General features: G+C 34.8%; 2 protein-coding genes across 5 annotated transcripts; both read left to right on the top strand.

Moving 5' to 3' along the window:
* The first annotated feature begins 782 nt into the window (after positions 1 to 782).
* On the top strand, positions 783 to 14,029 carry LOC115975061. Of its 4 annotated transcripts, XM_031095700.1 has the most exons (7): positions 9,896 to 10,757; positions 10,836 to 11,093; positions 11,174 to 11,276; positions 11,363 to 12,119; positions 12,868 to 13,000; positions 13,662 to 13,906; positions 14,017 to 14,029. In XM_031095700.1, the coding sequence occupies exons 1-5, from the start codon at positions 9,949 to 9,951 to the stop codon at positions 12,879 to 12,881; spliced, it is 1,941 nt and encodes a 646-aa protein (XP_030951560.1). In that variant the 5' UTR covers positions 9,896 to 9,948; the 3' UTR covers positions 12,882 to 13,000; positions 13,662 to 13,906; positions 14,017 to 14,029. The 4 variants fall into 4 exon arrangements, 1 of the variants encoding a protein (XP_030951560.1); XR_004088065.1 differs by lacking the exons at positions 9,896 to 10,757; positions 10,836 to 11,093; positions 11,174 to 11,276; positions 11,363 to 12,119; positions 14,017 to 14,029 and adding exons at positions 783 to 1,426; positions 4,541 to 4,588; positions 5,558 to 5,701; positions 5,844 to 6,003 and having other exon boundaries at positions 13,662 to 13,900; XR_004088067.1 differs by lacking the exons at positions 9,896 to 10,757; positions 10,836 to 11,093; positions 11,174 to 11,276; ... (2 more) ...; positions 13,662 to 13,906; positions 14,017 to 14,029 and adding exons at positions 783 to 1,426; positions 2,008 to 2,927.
* On the top strand, positions 13,936 to 18,680 carry LOC115961915. Its single transcript, XM_031080815.1, has 6 exons — positions 13,936 to 13,971; positions 14,017 to 14,241; positions 16,497 to 16,589; positions 16,691 to 16,792; positions 17,900 to 18,289; positions 18,462 to 18,680. Exons 1-6 carry the CDS (start codon positions 13,936 to 13,938, stop codon positions 18,534 to 18,536), a joined length of 921 nt encoding a protein of 306 aa, XP_030936675.1. The 3' UTR covers positions 18,537 to 18,680.
* The last annotated feature ends 71 nt before the right edge of the window (positions 18,681 to 18,751 follow it).

Consider the following 18,751-nt stretch of genomic DNA (forward strand, 5'->3'; position numbering starts at 1 on the left):
TTTCTCACAACCCTAAACATATATAAGGATTATTTTAAGGGCTATCAAAGGTTGCGTAAGTGTGAAGCAAAGTTTTGTTCATGCAAATTTTGATCAAAGACAGAATTTTCCCTAGTTCATCTTTCTTTTGAAGAAGTTGTTGTGTTTGTACACCGTAAGGTTTTGTGACTAAGGAGCTTTGCAATCTTCATCGTGTGATGAACTGAAGAAATTTCCAGTCAACATCTTTCTCAAGTTGGTGATTAACACTACAAAAAAACTGACCTATTGCGGCGTATCTATTGCGGCGGGTGCGAAACCCGCCGCTACATGTAGCCTATTGCGGCGGGTTTTGGGCCCGCCGCTGCACATGAGATCTATTGCGGCGGGCCAACAGGCCCGCCGCAATAGTTCTACTTATTGCGGCGTACTACTACGGCGGGCCAATGGCCCGCCGTAATAGGTATGTTTTAGCGGCCCAAAGGATGGATATAGCGGCGGTCAATGGGCCGCCGCAATAGACCCTTGCATTTCGCCCCAGACCTAAATTTTCCCACTGTTTTTTTTTTCCCCTTTTCAGTTTTAGCGCCTTTTCGTTTTTAGCTCGTCTCCCACACAGACACACACTCTCTCAGACACTTCGAGAAGCCCCTCCCTGTTTCGTCTCTACCACTACCCACAAACCCACAGCCCAGCCACCACCACCCACAACCATGGCCATCACCACCACCACCCAACCCCCAACCACTAAATCACAAACAAAAACATGTAAGCCCACAGTCACCGCTAGCCAACCCAACCCACAGTCACCACCAGGCACCATCAGCCACTCACCTGCCACCACCGTAAACCCCAACCCAAAATCAACCTACCACTAGCCACCACCCAACCCCCAACCACCAAATGACAAACAAAAACATGTAAACCCACAGTCACCGCTAGCCAACCCAACCCACAGCAAACCCACAGTCACCGCCAGGCACCATCACCCACCCACCTGCCACCACCGTAAACCCCAACCCAAAATCAACCTACCACTAGCCACCACCATCACAAAACACCCATCAGAAAACAAAAACCTAGCCACCAAATCACCAAATCGCAAATCGCAAAACAACCACCATCACAAACACCAAATACGATCCACCACCAAACTTTGACCCACGACCTAGACCCACCATGACGAAGTGACCCACAGTGACTGCCGAAGCACTGTGACGCACCCATGGGAAATCGGTGAGAGAGAGAGAGGGACGAGCAAGAGAGGGCACAAAATATTGAAAGCCCAATCCAACATTTCAACTTAACCTAATTCAGGAAAAAAGAAAAAGAGAAAACTTTAAGACCACGTCGCCGCCGCCGCCATCGGCCACCCATACAAGTCTCACACCAGCTAATCAACCCATTGCGGCAGTGACTGACCCATCCCGCATCTCATATGCTTCAAGTATTTTTTTTCTCTCCTTCAACTTCAAAGCCTAACATTGATTTTCATATTTAATTTGAATATGTGAATCTGTGTTTTTTCTCTCTCCACTCCTTAATGTTTGTGAATCTTTGATTGTGGGTTCTTTTTTTCTTTTTTTTTTGGCTGAGGGTGATTGTGAATTAAGTTTGAATTTGTGAATCTGTGTTATGTAATTGTGTTTGGAGTCTCTGTGTTTTTTGTTTTTGCAGCTGCTGAGTGTTTGAGATTGTGAGTGTGTTCGATAAATTCATAGTAGTGGGTTAATAGTGTGTTAGATATACTCAATATTGTTATTTTGGTATATGCATATTCCTATTTCATTCGCTAGATCTAGGTCTTCTATGATTCTGCAACCACAAAGTTTGCACTGCATTTTGATTTTGTTTTTGCGTTTTCTTTTGGGTATTTAATGGGTGTTATTGCAAGTGTGATGATGAATGTGTGTATTTTGGTGATTTGGGGTTTGGCTAGGAATGAAAATACCAATACAAATATAGCTCTCCTTGAAAAAAAAATTAAAAAAAAATAGCTGACTCTGTGAAGATTGAATTAAAAAAAAGCAGGCAACTGTAAAAATGGCGGTGGAGGTTCCTATTAAGGGTAAACGGAACATCCTCATCACCAGCGCCTTGCCTTATGTCAACAATGTCCCCCATCTTGGAAACATCATCGGTTGTACGTATCTCTTAATAATTATAATATTCCTTTCCATTATTATTAGCAAGCTTGTAGGGAACAAAACAAAACAAACCCAATTTTATTGATGGAGATCGCCTAAAAGTACTGCTTCTTTTTTACTTTTACTTTTGAGTTTCTAGGGTTTCAGTCACGGTCTTGTTTGGTTTTGCTTTATTATTATTATTATTTTTTTGTTAAATGCAATTGGGTATCAGCCATTAAAGATGATCTTCTTGGGTATTAGTGTGTATTCTAATTCAGAATAGTCTGTAGCTTTTTAATGGTAATTCCTTGTTGGCGGTTCAAGTTTGTGTTGATCGTGTGAATTTGCTTTCTTCATAAAGAAACTCTTTGTAGGGCTTTGTGGAGTTTTGAGATTCTCATTGAATATCACAAAGTGGTGGAGATTTAAGTTGTTGTTTTAAATAAAAATAATTTCCATGATTGATTATGCTTCTGATTGTTTGCTGGGATTTTATGCTATATGTGTATTTGTTGTTTTAAAATTTGAAGGAGTACTAAATGGTGCACTGTGTTTGTGTGAGGGAGAGAGCTTGCTTTTCTGAAACCCAACGTTTGTGATGGTGGAAAAGGAAGATAAAGGAAGGAATTATCACTTTAAAGTGATAATTCAAGTCTTATGTTGGAATAAATCATGTGGCCCAAATGGCATTACTTTACTTTTTTTTGAGAATGGCTTTACTTTACTTTTAAGCAGAAATGTGGTAGGCTTGCATTTCTTATTCATTGTGGACTATAGATAATAACAAACAGGAAGCCCATTGAGTAGAGGTGGTGGAGATGTTATCAACACCAAATGAATAGAACGAGGCACTTTTATTGATTAGTAAACTTCATTGACAACCTACTTTGATAGTAAAAAAGAGACCTACTTTGAGAGGACAAAAGAGTCAGGAATCAACTTAGTCCAACCCCTTGTGATTGGAGTTAGGACATTTTCAAGTAGGCTTAGCTAGTGACACCACCTTCTTTTTTTTTTTTTTTTTGTTGAGAAATGACACCACTGTTATTATGCACCTCTAGGTGTTTCTAATGGAGACATCGAGGATTCAAATCTCCCTTCCCCCAACTAATGAATTATCAATAAGCAGTTATGAAAAAAAGTTGTCTTCTCATTTCATTTATTTGTCCAAAAAATTTAGAAGCATCTTATGGAATGGCAATTATTTATTTATCCTTTGTCTAAATCAGTTATCATTGACTCTTGATCAAGCTCTTCATTCTAAACAGCTAAAAACTATTAGAGTTGGTAGACATCCTATCCTCTTTAATCATGTTTTATTTGCTGATGACATTTTTCTTTTCTCTCATTCCACCATTCCTGATTGCAACACTCTCCTAAATATTTTTCATAACTTCTATAACATCTTGGGTCAGGTTTGTAGTAAAGAAAAATAAAAAATCTTCTTTTCCAGGAAAACACCAACACAGATGCAACAAACCATTGCCACTCATCTTCAAATGCCAATAGTTACAGACTTAGGAAAATATTTAGGGATGCCTCTTCTTAGGACTAGGAAAACAAATAATGCCTTCACCCCTGTAGTTGATAGAATCAACAACAAAATTTGTCATTGGCAATCCAAACTTTTGTCCCAAGCGGGTACACTGTGCTCATCAAATCTGTTCTATCACCACTAGCCTATTACAGGATGCAAACTACTATTCTCCCAAGAGGAGTTTCTGGTCAACCACGGGAGATTCAGATTTGAACTAGGGGGTTCAAGTCATGAGCCAAGTTTAATTGATCCACAAACCAATGAAGCCCATATTAGAGCTGATCCAAGAACCAACAATAACAACTATCACCCGACCTTTGTCACTAAAACCCACTAGCAAAACCTACATGCAATCCCAATTCTGGAGGGGCAGCCCATAATTGTTGAGCCCATAGAAGGCAATTTAAGCCCTTTTGAGCTCCTCAACCTAGGACCAGGACTCTCATCACCTATAAGCTCTATACCCTCATCTCCATAGAACACATACCTCAGCTGCAGTGAAGCATGGGACTCAACAATAGAAATTGAAACCATCAAAGTGAGCTTTAGGAAACGAATCAGAAAGGAAATTGGGAGTTTTGGCAGAAACATTAAACAAAGGTAATGCTGTGCACTATTTCATAAAGAGGTTCTTCAGGTGAGAACTTTGATAGCTCCAGAAATATCAATAGATACTATGTACTTGAGAATTTAGTAAAGTTTTGTATCATCTTTGTAATTGAGGGTTTAGAGCCACTTGCTTATTAATTGATTGTGTCATGTGCTTAATTGTTGATTAGTTAGAAGCTATGTGCTTTACAGTTAGTTAGCTAGAAACTATTCACTGACTTGTCACCCCTTTTATACTTTCACTTGTCTTGGTATGCTTGTCTGATGGCTATGGTTAATTTTGCAGCTTAAAGATCAAGTGCAACTCTGTAAAGAACAAGAGGCAATATCACAGGTTATAAACATTTGTTCACGCCATTAAATTAGAACTTAAAATGCATGTACCAAAATTTCTTTTATTTTTTATCCATGTTTACAACATATTTAATTCAACTGTTTGCATTTCTTAAGAATCCTATTTTGAGGATTCACTTTTTTTGTTTCTGAGTTGTACAGTGCCTAAAAACACCTAGTTGCGCTGATGGGTCTAATCAAATCTTGATAAACATGGTTAATGCCTGAATGCTTCTTTTATGTTATCTGTTATAAGTTCTGTATTTGTATGTCAAAGGCTGAATTACTGTTAAATGTTGCATAAAAAATAATTTTTTCATACCAACTCATGGTTAATTAACACTTGCTTGATAGTGGCTGCTAGCTACTTTTATATTTGTTAGGGGTGTCTATTTCTTTAGAGAATATGTTAGCTGAATGCAATTACTTTCCCTTGTATTCTATATGATAGGAGGCTTTGTATTGTTTTCTATTTTTGTATAATAAAAATATGATATTATATAATTAAAATGTGTATCACTATACACCAAGCGATTCACTAGCAACCTATGTAGTTAAAAAATGTCACATGACTATCATGAAGGCTCACATTATTATATTTTTAAATTAATTAATAAATATTTATCATAGTGGTTACATGCAATTTAAATCCGATTAAGCTGCTTGCATGTAACTTTTAGGCCAAAGATTTTTTGTTTTAATTTTTTATTATAAAGGTACCAAATTACTTGACACATCAACACAAATTATCACAAGCATAACAACTTGCTTGATAATGTCGGCTTCAGACACTTTTTTTAATATTTTTATATTTTAATTTTTAATTTTTGATTTTTTATATATGAGTAGAGAAATATAGTTAACAATTAATAAAAAAAATCTAATGCAAAATAACATGAAGATTGAAGAATGAAACTTCATATCATTATTAACATTGTATGACAAAATGTAATCCCAAAATTGTGTACAGTGACGCAAAATTCTTTGGGGTTTTGGTTTGCTTTAAGGGATTGCTTTGCTTCTGCTACTGTGTGTTTGTCTGTGAGAGAAAAAGTTTGTTCAGCCTCAGACCAATTTCTTCACAATCCCAAAAATACCTTCTCGTCTTGTTCAGGTATCTCTCTCTCTCTCTCTATCTACTTTTCTTTCAATTTTTTAAGGTATTGTAACATTGAATTTGTTTGTGCATATGTCTATATAACTATTGATATATGTTGTTTTTATTTCCTCGGATTGGTGATTGTGGGGATTTGGAGCTTGAGAACTCTAGAGAAACTAGGTTCCATTGACCAGAGACTATAGCCATTGAAGATGCTGTCAGAGTTCTATTGCATGGTTTAGGGGAGGATATTAATAGAGAGGGTCTGAAGAAGACCCCTTTTCGTGTTGCCAAGTCACTTCGTGAAGGAACCAAAGGTGCTTTTTTTAACCTTCACTTTGTTGAATCTAACTGCCTTTGTAGTCTATTTTCACCATTGAGTTAAGTCATATTCAAGCATGATTTTCAGTCCTCTAAAAGAAATTATCACATCTGAGATACTTCTAACTAATCACATGTAGGACAGAGATGTTAGATTGGGATTGATTAGAAGGAAAGTACTTGAAATATTCTGTTTTTAGTTAACCAATTGTCTATTGATAGACATTGCTTGCTAGAGCCACTTTTGGCTGCCTTAATGTACCTTTTGTTTGAAAAGATTGTATTTAATCAGTATATATACCAGTAATACTGTTAATAGAAGTGAATAATTACAGGAAGTATCAATATAATGATAATCTTAGTCATAGTGATAACAATTAATCATGGCAATAATTGATGTTCATGAGTTCTATTCTTTGGATTTATTTCCAAGCAAGCTTCTGGTTGTGTGAGGATGAATTCCCTGTTCCATGGATTTTCTTCTGCATCCTGTCTTTTTAGTTTGCTTTTGTTGTCAAACAATGAATCATTACCAAGAATGTCATATTTCAAAGCAATTATTTTGTATATTTGGCTTAGGGTAAAAGGACTTTTTCATGTTGTGAATGTATCAATCCAACTATATATATGCATATTGTTTTTTTTTTCTCCCCAATTTTCTAATATTAAACTCTGATATGTACTTTGTTCTCGCTAATACTCTGCCCCTCACTTCACAATTCAAAATAGCTCACGTACACCATGATGTTTGTATGTATGTATATATGTATGTTGTATGTTACTTTATCTTATGTATGCCAGTGTATACCAAAAATAAATAAAAATGCCCATCTTTATAAATTAATGCATGTGACATACATTTTTTTTGGTATTGGGCGCTGAGAGAGAGAGAGAGAGAGAGAAAGGGGCAAGCATGACCGGACAGCTGACTGGTGGTGTCCACAAGACAAGACATAGATAAGCTAGTCTTGCTGATCTGGATTATGAGGTAGCAATAATGTTATGATGCTTGGGCTGTGGCTGGGGCTGGGGCTGGGCTCGGTCAATTTTCTTTTTATTTCTTCGGGGGGTGGGGGCGGTGTCGCCAATTAAATTTGCCACTCATGTAGCATGTTTTTGAAGGACGCACCTCCTCGCCACCCTTTTGTCATTTTTATTTAGAGGATAAGAATTTCATTTATAAAATTCACTACATGATTACTTTTTATCCATCGACACTTAAGAATTAATTAATTTTTTTATATTTAGGAACTCTAGATCTCTCATTCCAAGAGACTTTTTGGTATCTTTAATCATGTATTTAACCATATATGCCTCATGTTCAAAATGATTTTCATTATTTGAAATGTTTGATTTTCAAGCAAGTTGTGTTGTGTTCTTAAAGGCATGTTGTAATTCATGAAAAGTGCATGATATAGAGTCCTTTTCATCTTCTTTTTGATTGGTTTTTTTTCTTTTCAGTGGGAGGGAATGTGATAAACACTTTGAGAGAGAGAGAGAGAACTATGGGTGTTTGGCTTGGGTTGTCACCACTCACCACCACAACCAAAAGCGTGGTTTAGGTTTCATTATTTTGTTTACAAAGAAAGGCTCTCTCTCTCTCTCTCTCTCACACATATATTATAGCCAGTGACAAGAATAGAATAAAAGTATAGAAAGCCAGTAAGTAACTGCAATTCCCACATGAATCCACCTCTTGTCCTTTTTCTCTTTTTTCAATAACAAAGTGGCATTAAAATAATGTTCTTAATCAGCCATTTTTGTTCTTTTCTTTGCTTGGTCCACCTCTCTGTTAGTTAACAGCCTACACATTACACCCAAGCAACATTAGCTATCATCCAGTACTCCATGACCCACAAGCCTTTACAATGCTCCAAATGGTTCTGAATCTTCTGATACACTACTTTAATTCAACTTCTCAACTTGGGGCATGTGAAGTTTGGTCTCATCAAATGTTAATGTAGAAAATCCGATCAGAATTTTCTTCTTTAATTGATTCAATATGATTTGCACCAATGCTACCTTCTTCTTTTTTCTTAAGAAGGAAAAAAAAATTAATTTACTAGTTAAACAAAGAGGGAGTGTTGGTTGTTTTGTGTAATATTAGATGATTGTTGTTGAGTTGTTTTTATTTGATTAATTCATTTTAAGGGCTTTTCTCTATCTTTTTGACATACACATGTGAAACGCTAAAATAGAATTGCATATTTAAAGAGATGAGCTCTTCCTAAAGAATATTGTTACTAACGATGTTATAGTTGCCAAATGTATTGATAACTTCCTTATGCATTTAAATTCATTGTTTGATTAGGAAAATAGCTAAAAGTGAATGATTAAAAATGATTTGTTTCTTAAATTAAAGTGAAATTGTGTAAATGAAATGTGTGTTAACTCTTGGTTTTTGTTTTCATGACATCACATGATAGGTATTTTTTGTAAACTACTTTATAGCAATGGATAAGAGTTGGATGAAAATTACCAATAGAAGGTCGCAAGAATATTTAGATGGAGTTCAACAATTTTTGAATTTTGCATCTAACCATGCACATCCAGATGGAACGATTTCATGTCCGTGTAGAAAATGTGTGCATACAAATTCGTGGCCTATAGATGTTGTACAAGCTCACTTAGTATCAAAAGGGATTTGTAGGGGTTATAATCCTTGGATTTTTAATGGGGAATCATCGTCTGCAAAGACTTCTACTGAAATTCCTAATAGTTATGTCCAAGAAAACCCGATAGAGTATGCTGATCTTCGTGACATGTTGCATGACATGTTTCCCATAACAGATATGGCATCTGGGCCAACGGAAGAAGTCCCTAGTGTGCACCAGCCCACAGAAGGTCCTAATGAAGATGCAGTTCAGTTTATGAAATTGCTTGAAGATGCTAATCAACCTTGTTATGAAGGTTGTAAGCATTTTAGCAAATTGTCAGCCATTGTGCATTTGTACCACATGAAGTGTCTTAATGGTTGGACCAACAAATCATTTACCATGTTGCTGCAATTTTTGATTGATTTTGTTCCTTCAAATGCTAAATTGCCAAAAGATTGTTATGAGGCTAAGAAGATTATTAAGGATCTGGGCTTGAGCTATGAAAAGATTCATGCTTGCCCTAAAGATTGTATTTTATACTGGAAGGACAATGCCAACCTTGAAACTTGTCCAAACTGTAACCTTTCAAGATGGGAAAGTGATGAGTCTAAAGGTCAACAAAGCACTAATGCTTCCTCTAAGAGAAGAAAAAAGAAAGCTGCAAAGATCCTACGGTGGTTTCCCTTAAAGCCAAGATTGAAGCGACTATTTATGTCTCCTGAAACAGCCAATCATATGAAGTGGCATGCTAATGGTCGTGTGAATGACGGGTTAATGAGACATCCTGCTGATTCTAAGGCTTGGAAATCATTTGACTCTAAGTACATAGAGTTCTCATCCGAGCCTCGTAATGTAAGGCTTGGATTAGCAGCCGATGGATTTAACCCGTATGGAAATATGAGTACTACTCATAGTACATGGCCTGTCATTTTGATCCCATACAATCTCCCTCCATGGATGTGCATGAAAAAGTCTTATTTTATGTTATCATTATTGATTCCTGGTCCAACCTCACCCGGGAATGATATAGATGTGTACTTACAACCTCTAGTAGAAGAACTGAAAGAGTTATGGGATGTTGGAGTAGAAACGTTTGATGTGTCTTCCAAAAAATCTTTTCAAATGCATGCTGCACTATTATGGACCATAAATGATTTTCCTGCATATGGTGATATCTCGGGTTGGAGTACCAAAGGTTCTCTTGCATGTCCCTCTTGTAACTATGATAATCAGTCTCGTTGGTTAAGATATGGAAGGAAATTTAGTTACATTGAACATAGGCGATTCTTGGATAGGGATCATAAATTTCGTAAGCAAAAAAACTCATTTGATGGGCATGTTGATATGAGATCAGCTCCTATTACAATATCCGGAGGGGAAATCATGTTACAAACGGATGCTGTAGCCGATCATGTGTTTGGGAAGAAAAAAGTTAATTTGACCAATAAAAGAAAAAGAGGGGAGGAATCATTAACTGTGTGGAAGAAGAGAAGTATACTTTTTACCTTGCCGTATTGGGAGGACCATATGTTGCGTCACAATCTTGATGTGATGCACATTGAAAAGAATGTAGTCGATAATATAATTGGTACATTATTGAACTTGGATGGCAAGACAAAGGATAATTTGAAGGCACGTCAAGATTTAAAGGATATGGGTATAAGAAGTGGACTTCACTTGGAAAAGTTTGGGAATGATCAGACACGTATGCCACATGCTTGCTACCATATGAATGCTAGTGAAAAAGATGGTTTTTTGCAAGTTTTGAAAGATGTAAGAGTGCCAGATGGATATTCTTCGAACATCTCACGTTGCGTTAAACTTAAAGAACGCAAAATTAGTGGGTTGAAGAGCCACGATAATCACATCTTAATGCAACAACTTTTTCCAATAGCAATACGCGGATCTTTGCCCCCTGAAGTGAGTAGGAGTTTAATTGACTTATCTTGTTTCTTTAGGGAGATATGTTCTAAAGTACTAAATGTGGAGGAACTTGGGGCTCTAGAGAAGAGAATTGCAGTGACATTGTGCGAGTTGGAAAGGATATTCCCTCCCTCTTTCTTTACAGTGATGGTGCATCTAGTCATGCATTTGGCTAGTGAAGCCAAAGTTGCTGGCCCAGTTCATTATCGTTGGATGTATCCTATTGAGAGGTAACATATATTAACTTGGTCTATTTGGTTTTATTTAACTTACCAATTTTCCGTTATTGATCTTGGGTCTTCCAATAGGTACTTATCAAGACTTAAATCTTACGTGCATAATAAAACCTATCCAGAAGGTTCCATTGCAGAAGGGTATATAGCAGAGGAATGTTTGACATTCTGCTCACGCTATTTTAAATCTGTTGAAACTGCATTCAATCGGCCTGTAAGGAATGTTGAGGAATCCATGGGTGCGGTGGTAAGCATTACACTAGATTCAAATTCATGGATCCAAGCACATCGTTATGTGTTATTCAATTGTGCAGAAATAACCCCATTTCGCGAGTAAGTTATGTCTTTGCGTATCCTTTAACTACATTCCAATATAATACTCTAGATTAACACTAACATGTTTGTCTACGCAGTATACACATAGCGGAGATCAAGGCTGGTTTGCCTTTTGATGTGAGTGATAATGTTATTCAAAAGCAGCATATAGAGGAATTCTGCAGTTGGTTTAGGGAATATGTAAGTAAAGCATATATATATAGAACTATTTTTGGTCGTAACACTTTAGATAGTATACTTATAATAAAAGTCTTTCTCTATAATAGGTGATGTCAAGGGATGCCTCTGAGAGAAAGGAACTCTCTGATAAAGTTAGATGGTTTTCTCGATATCCAGATAATGAAGCAAAACGGTTCAAGCGTTATGTCCTAAATGGTTTGAAGTTTCGCACCAAAGATTCTGAGACAGCTAGGAAAACTCAAAATAGTGGAGTTTGTGTTGTTACTGAAGGTGGTGCTACTTATTATGGTGTACTAATCGATATTATTGAGTTAAACTATTCTGATAAGTATCGATATGTATTATTCAAATGTCAATGGGCTGATGTTATTAGTGGGAGAGGATGCAAAAAAGATGACTTTGGATTTCCCCTTGTTAATTTTTCAAGATTGATACACACGGGTGATCGATTGATTGACGAACCTTATGTATTAGCATCTCAAGCTTTGCAAGTATTTTACGTGGAGGATGTGAGACATAAAGATTGGATGGTGGTGGTCAAAACAAAACCTAGAGAGGTGTTTGATGTTGGTATTGAAGTTGTAGATGATGATGAAGAAGTGGATACATATATGGAGAATGTCCCTTATAATGTAACTACTGATGATGCATGTGATGATGCAAATGACAATCATGCTTGGGCTCGAGTTAATGAAGAAGGAACCATTTATGATACACCATTGATTAGTGAGGATGAATTGCTTGAACAAGATTTTATTGATGATGAAGAGCTTAGTGATGATGTTTATCAGTCTACTGATGATGAGTCCAATGATGATGAATCTAGTGATGATGACTTTAGTGGTGATGACTCTAGTTAATACTTTTGTATCGCTCATTATATTTTAGGTCTTGGTTTCCATGCTTGTGAAATTGCATGAAAATTTATCTATAAAACTTTATCTTATTTTGGGTATTTTGATGGTGTAATCTGGCCTTTAGTTTCCCTTTTATGTTCTTTAATTTGATTGTTAGATGCTGAAATTTGTGGTATATGCTACTGAAATAAGAGAGATATTTAGGACTCTTGTTGAAAATATTGTATTTGCGTTGTTTAAGGGTAATCTTATATAGATTTGCTTTATGAGAAGTTTTAGTGTTGCAATTACTTGTACCATTAATTGTCATTGTGCTAATTATATACTTGTTTATTTTAGACTTCAGTGGTGATGATGAGTCTAGTTATGATGACTTTAGTGGTGATGACTCTAGTTAATACTTTTGTATCACTTATTATATTTTAGGTCTTCGTTTCTATGCTTGTAAAATTGCATGAAAATTTATCTATGAAACCTTATCTTATTTTGGGTATTTCGATGGTGTAATTGTTTCTTTAGTTTCCCTTTTATGTTCTCTAATCTAATTGTTAGATGCTAAAATTTGTGATATATGCTACTGAAATAAGCTCAATATTTGGGGCTCTTGTTGAAAATATTGTATTTTCATTGTTTAAGGGTAGTCTTATATAGATTTGCTTTATGAGAAGTTTTAGTATTGCAATTACTTGTACCATTAATTGTCATTATGCTAATTATATACTTGTTTATTTTAGACTTTGACTCTTGAAATGGGAAAACGAAAGACAAAGCTGCGCACTCGTTCCAAGAGTGTAACATTGGAAAGAGCTTCTTCACAAGATGTGGATGAAGTGGGGAATCAAGAAATACATGAAGCTTTTACACAAGGTATGGGCTTTTTACTCAATAGTTTACCATTTATACACAAGATATGGGCATGTAAGTTGTGAACCCTTATACACAATACCCTAATTTGTATTATGCACTATCAACAATTTTAATTTAAAAAAAATGTAAGTGCCCCTTAAATTGTAGTTTATTTGCCTGATTTTCATACTAATTAATGAGTTATACCTATAAGCCTATAACTAGTCTCTTCTATTCCTGCCCAAAAAGGCCCCATTCATTTTGAAACTTAACTTTGATCTAATACTTTTGTACACAGGACTAGTCTAAATCATGACATGTAGGCTGTAGCCAGAAAGAAACATGTCTTATAAATCTAAAGGATTGGCATACCCAATACTAATACACTGAATCCCATCAAAACTTTTGATGTTATGATGTTTATGTTGTGTTTGGATTCAAGAAGGAATTCTTGGTATATTGATATGAATAAAAATGTAAAAAAAAGTGTCTTTATATAGGCAAACATATGAGTACTATACAAGTAATATGAGTGTAGTATAAGTATAATTCAGCATGTTTCTAATATTTTGTTTTCTTTAGCATATAATGACCACTTGTTTAATAGAATATTTACACTCATCCTTAGCTTTGTATGCCTTGTTGTTTGACATTGGTTGATATTATATTCTTCAAAATTCAGATGTGCAGCCTCCTGTACGTGTTACTCGTGGGCCAAGCAAGTACTTGGATATTTGGGATCTTCCCGATGAAGAAGAAATTGAGTTGCCGCTAAATAGTATGCATCAGCCAGTTGATGAGGGGGCGAGGACTTTCACTGGTTTCTTGGGTACGATTGCGCGGAAACCTCACATGTGCCCGATAAGATTTCTTAATTGGAAGAAGGTAGCAGAAGAATTTAAAGAAGAGTGTTGGCGTCTTGTAGAGGTATTAAAGAAGTTATAATACTTATAATTATGACATTTCGTACTAAGTTTTACATAAGCATTTTAGCATGAAAATATTTGTAATTTGATAATTTAATTTTTTGACTGTAGCGAAAATACAGTGCCCCTGCTGATCCTATTGCATATGCGGCTTTGAAGACATTTACCTTGCAAAAAATTGGGAAGTCTTGGAGGGATCATAAGTCTAAGTTGAAGAAACAATATTATATTCCTCATTCAAGAAACAAAGCATGCGTAAAGAGCCACACACCCCCGGGATGCATAACACAAGATTGGGAAATACTTGTTGAGCATTGGTATACCGATGATGCAGTGGTATGTTTGTTTTCTCTCTCTTTTCCATCATGGATCATATGAAAACAAGAATGATTGTTGAGAAATTGAGAGAATAATATTGGATTGCTTTAACATAGGATTTGTTACTTTTGTGGACTTTTTGGTGAAATTAGTATATATGAGAAGTTGTGTTTCATATTTCATAAGATAAAATTCAACAAAGCTCTTTGATGGTGTATAGTTTGTTAGTACTGAATTAGATGGCTTGTCGTTGTTTTATGCTAAACTCCTTTTGTGGCTTCACCATTGTTATATGCTTAATCACAAAGCAAGCATGGCAAACAGTCTATACTCCTGTTCTAGTACGTAGATTGTATTGAAAAAATAAATAAATAAAAAGAAGATGGGACATAATGGCATAACACTCTTTGAAAAATTTGGACCCAACATGACTATACAGTCTATACTTCATTTAGTTTAGCCTTAGAAATAAGGTCAATTTACATTTTGAAATAATGATGAAAGATTATATATGTTCTGTGAAACGTTTTTTATTTGCTTGGTCTTGAATTTATTATTATTTTCTAGACAATTGGAGTGTTGCCATATTTTGTTTTATCATTAGTATTTTACCATCCAATGTACGTAATACTAAATTTTTTGGGTTTCATGAAGCCTGACTTGCAGCAACTTCAAAAGTATTATTCAAAAATGAATTTTACGTTCTCTTCTATTTGATAAAATTGGAGATTCCTATCGTTAGTCATATTTTAAAAATTCTTTTAATCTCACATTTTAATACAAAACAATAAAAATAATAATAAAAAAACTCACCTTTTTAACACCCATTGTTTTCACATAATTCACCTTTGGTTATTTCTCTTTTCTCTTTTGGAAAGTATAATTTGGTGAATATTGTCAAGTGAAGAGAAAACATAAGGATAGAGTTTATAACAAAATCATTAAAGTGACTATGGTTAGCTTGGTTAGAAGATTAACTACCAGTTTTGCCAATAGGTGTTGTTACTTGGTTCTTTCTATTCTACTCAACCTTGGTTCATAATCATAATAATAATAATAACAACTTGAAGAAACAACAATTTTTTTATATCTTATTTCAATTATTTGAATAATTATAATATAGATATTATATCAAGGAAACATACACACAAAAAATTTAATAACTATTTTAGTTATTTTGTTTAAAAAAAACTCTTTTGTAATTTGAACTCGTTGAGAATTGATAAAATAATTATTATGTATAAACATTAGAAAAAATAAAATTTTAGAATTTGGTGAATTTGTTTTTTTTTTTTTTAAATAATAAAAAAATAAAAAATAAACATAACAATATTTGGCTTCTTCTTTTTTCGAACGTGCATGTGACTTGCTACAATGTTCTGTAGTGCCTGTATAGGGTGTCAATGCCTTGAATACAAAGTTAAGTATCAACATAAATCTTTTAGGTCGATGGTGGACCCACCAACCAAGCTCCCTCATAAATCTTATCTGTAATTCAATTAAGAAAAGTAAAATAATTGAAATATGAATTGGATTAACAAATTAGTCATGTTGCTTTCATGCAAAAGTCATTTGTTGTCCGGCCCACCATGTCATCTGGCATATGATGGCACGACCCACATCAAAACCATCTAAAGTCCAACTAGTATATGGAAGATATAACCCATAACAATTAAAAAAGTTAATTTATGATTCATTATCAATCACATGTAATTTTATGAATTCCAAATATTTACCAGAATATTGGCAAAATATCCATAAATCCTAGAAGAAAGGTCTATAACAGCCATTGTCAAGCTTCTTCATCACAAAGCAAGCATGACAAACAATATTAACTGCAATTTTTTTTTTTTTTTTTACTTATCAAAAAAAATTTGCAGTTTGGTTTTAGTGTATTTACAAAAATGATTAAGCATTTAATTTTGTTTGCCATGCTTGCTTTGTGATGAAGAAGCTTGACAATGTACTGTGTGAAGATCATATTTTATGCACATGAAAGGTAGACTAGAGATTCATTGTTTTATTCAATGTTTTATGTTATGCAAAGTTGAAATGACATATTGGAATTTAATGAATGATACTTAATTTTTATTTCATGTGAAAAACTCATGATTATGATAAAAGTGGCTTTGGATTTTGACATATTGGATTTTATTTAATGAATGATACTTAATTTTATGCACTTCATATTGTTTGCATTTTGGCTTTAGCTAAAAGTGGCTTTAGATACTCAAAGCATACTGTATATAAACATATAATTTTGTTGAATGTAGTTAGAGTCAGATAAGAATAAGGAGCGTCGTGCAAAACAGGATGACTTACATACTGCTGGTTCTTGTAGCTTTGCTGTGCACGCTGCAAAAAAGGTAATAAGTATTATTACTATTTTCTAAATGATTTTCACTTCTCCTAAAGTTTATGTGGAACTGATATTTATCACTATATAAATATGCTGTTCTTAATGTAGGCAAAAACGGATGGACGTCCTGTAGAGCGTGCAGTATTATATCCAATACTACATACTCGTAAAGATGGATCTGCAGTTAATCCTGTAGTGAAAGCAAAGATGGTGAGTAATTTCTCCATTGTAGTGGGGGGTAAACAAAATAGGAATTCAATTAATGATAATTGTTGTTAATGATTGATGGTAAAATTTGATGGTTCTTAGTAGTGTAGACCAGTAGTTTGTGCCTAGCTTTGGAATGATAAAGAGAGAAGTAAGCTCAAAGCTAATTATGTCATGGCTATTGCTAGATGTGTTTTTACTGTACCATTATAAATATCTTTTTTTTGTCATTGAATTAAAGAAGGGTAAGTATATACTATTATCAATGTTTCACCTTCATGATTGAAATGATGGGATTAATATGACACCCTCCTTTTTTTTCTTTTAAAGAATGATTTCATGAAAGGTGTAACTCCCTCCGATTGATTAGGTTTGAATTGCCTAGACATTTCTTGAAGAACCAGATACAAAATAACAAGATGTAATTCCAATGTTTCCATCAGGTGACAACATTTTTGAAGTTGACATTTTTCCACAACATACACATATACATGTGGAATTCATTACATAGGTGAGATGACCACACAAATCACACTTCTCAACCTTGTTTGAATGCTGCTTCAATAGCACTTCAATTTTGTTAATGCTAGATTTATACAGAAATCCTAGATAATCAATAATGCTGTCCTTGCATGTGCCTTCTATAAGGTTTATCTCAAAAGACCAGTTAATCAATGTTGAATCATCACCATAATCTACAAGTTTTAATGAATTTAGAGACCCATCTAAGCCAATATTGCTTGCTTCCATTCTATAAATATAACTATGTGATGATGAGCCAATATTGTTTGAATGCTTGCTTCCATTCAGGTAGCTTTTTAGTTTGAGAAACCATGGTCCACACTTTGTCAATGGGTGCACCTAGCATGATTACCAACTCATCCATTCCATTTCCCATTTCCCATTTCCAATTCTTGCAGCAAAGTGAAAATTTGAAACTCACAATTTGTTGATTAAACTCATAACTAATTTCCTTGCCAGCAGTATGGATAATCTTTCTTATATTGGTAGTTGCTTGTCTCATCCTATATATATGTATATATATGTTGTAGTGTCATTTTAACTATATGATTTCTAACTTTTTCTGTTTTGTTCAAACCCAAATATCAGGACAAAATGAAGGATTTGTTGGATGATTCTTCGAATCATTTGCAGTCATCTGAGATAACTGGTAGTATTGTATGGTCAACAGAGGATGTGTTTGCCAAAGTGATGGGTAAGGAGCGCAAAGGTCGTATTCGTGGGGTAGGATTTGGTCCAAGCCCAAGTGCTCGAAGTAGCAAGACTGCTCTCACAGACATTGAAATACACTCAAGTCAAGCAAGGGACAATGAAGTTGCACAACTGAAGGCTTCCTTGGCTACTATGCAGGATAAACTTGAAAGTTTTGACGAAATGAAGGAAAGACTTAGTCAATTTGAAGAAATGGAGCAAAGAATGGAGCAAAGAATGGCTCGCATGTTTCAACAAATGCAACAAAGTTCTTCCCAATGCAATCAGGTATATTAACAAAGACTTAGTCAATGTTTTCTCTTTGTAAGCACTTCGTTGTTGTTGTGAGTGCATATAAATGTCTTCATTTAACTTATTTCCATTTTTTGCCTTAGTAATATTTTCTTCTCATCCTATTTCATTTATGTATACTTATTGAGTTATCATATTTTGTATGTAGGATGTTCCTTTGCCTCAACAATCTCCAGCTCTCCAAAAATCGTCAGCCGCATCCTATCAACCAAGTAGTTTATAAATTTTATCTTGGTGTTCAAGAACTTTTTTGTGTACAAAGAACTACGGAAGACCAACCACATTTTTTGCAAGTGTTGGATAGCGGTTGCTTTAGTCAAAGGACCACATCTTTTTTTGTTAAGCTTATGATGGTGGTTATAGATAAAAGGACCACATCTTTTTTTGTTAAGCTTATGATGGTGGTTATAGATAACGTTATATATGTATTTGATAATT

This window comes from Quercus lobata, chromosome 2 (genome assembly GCF_001633185.2).
Source record: "Quercus lobata isolate SW786 chromosome 2, ValleyOak3.0 Primary Assembly, whole genome shotgun sequence".
NCBI classification, from domain to species: Eukaryota; Viridiplantae; Streptophyta; class Magnoliopsida; order Fagales; family Fagaceae; genus Quercus; species Quercus lobata.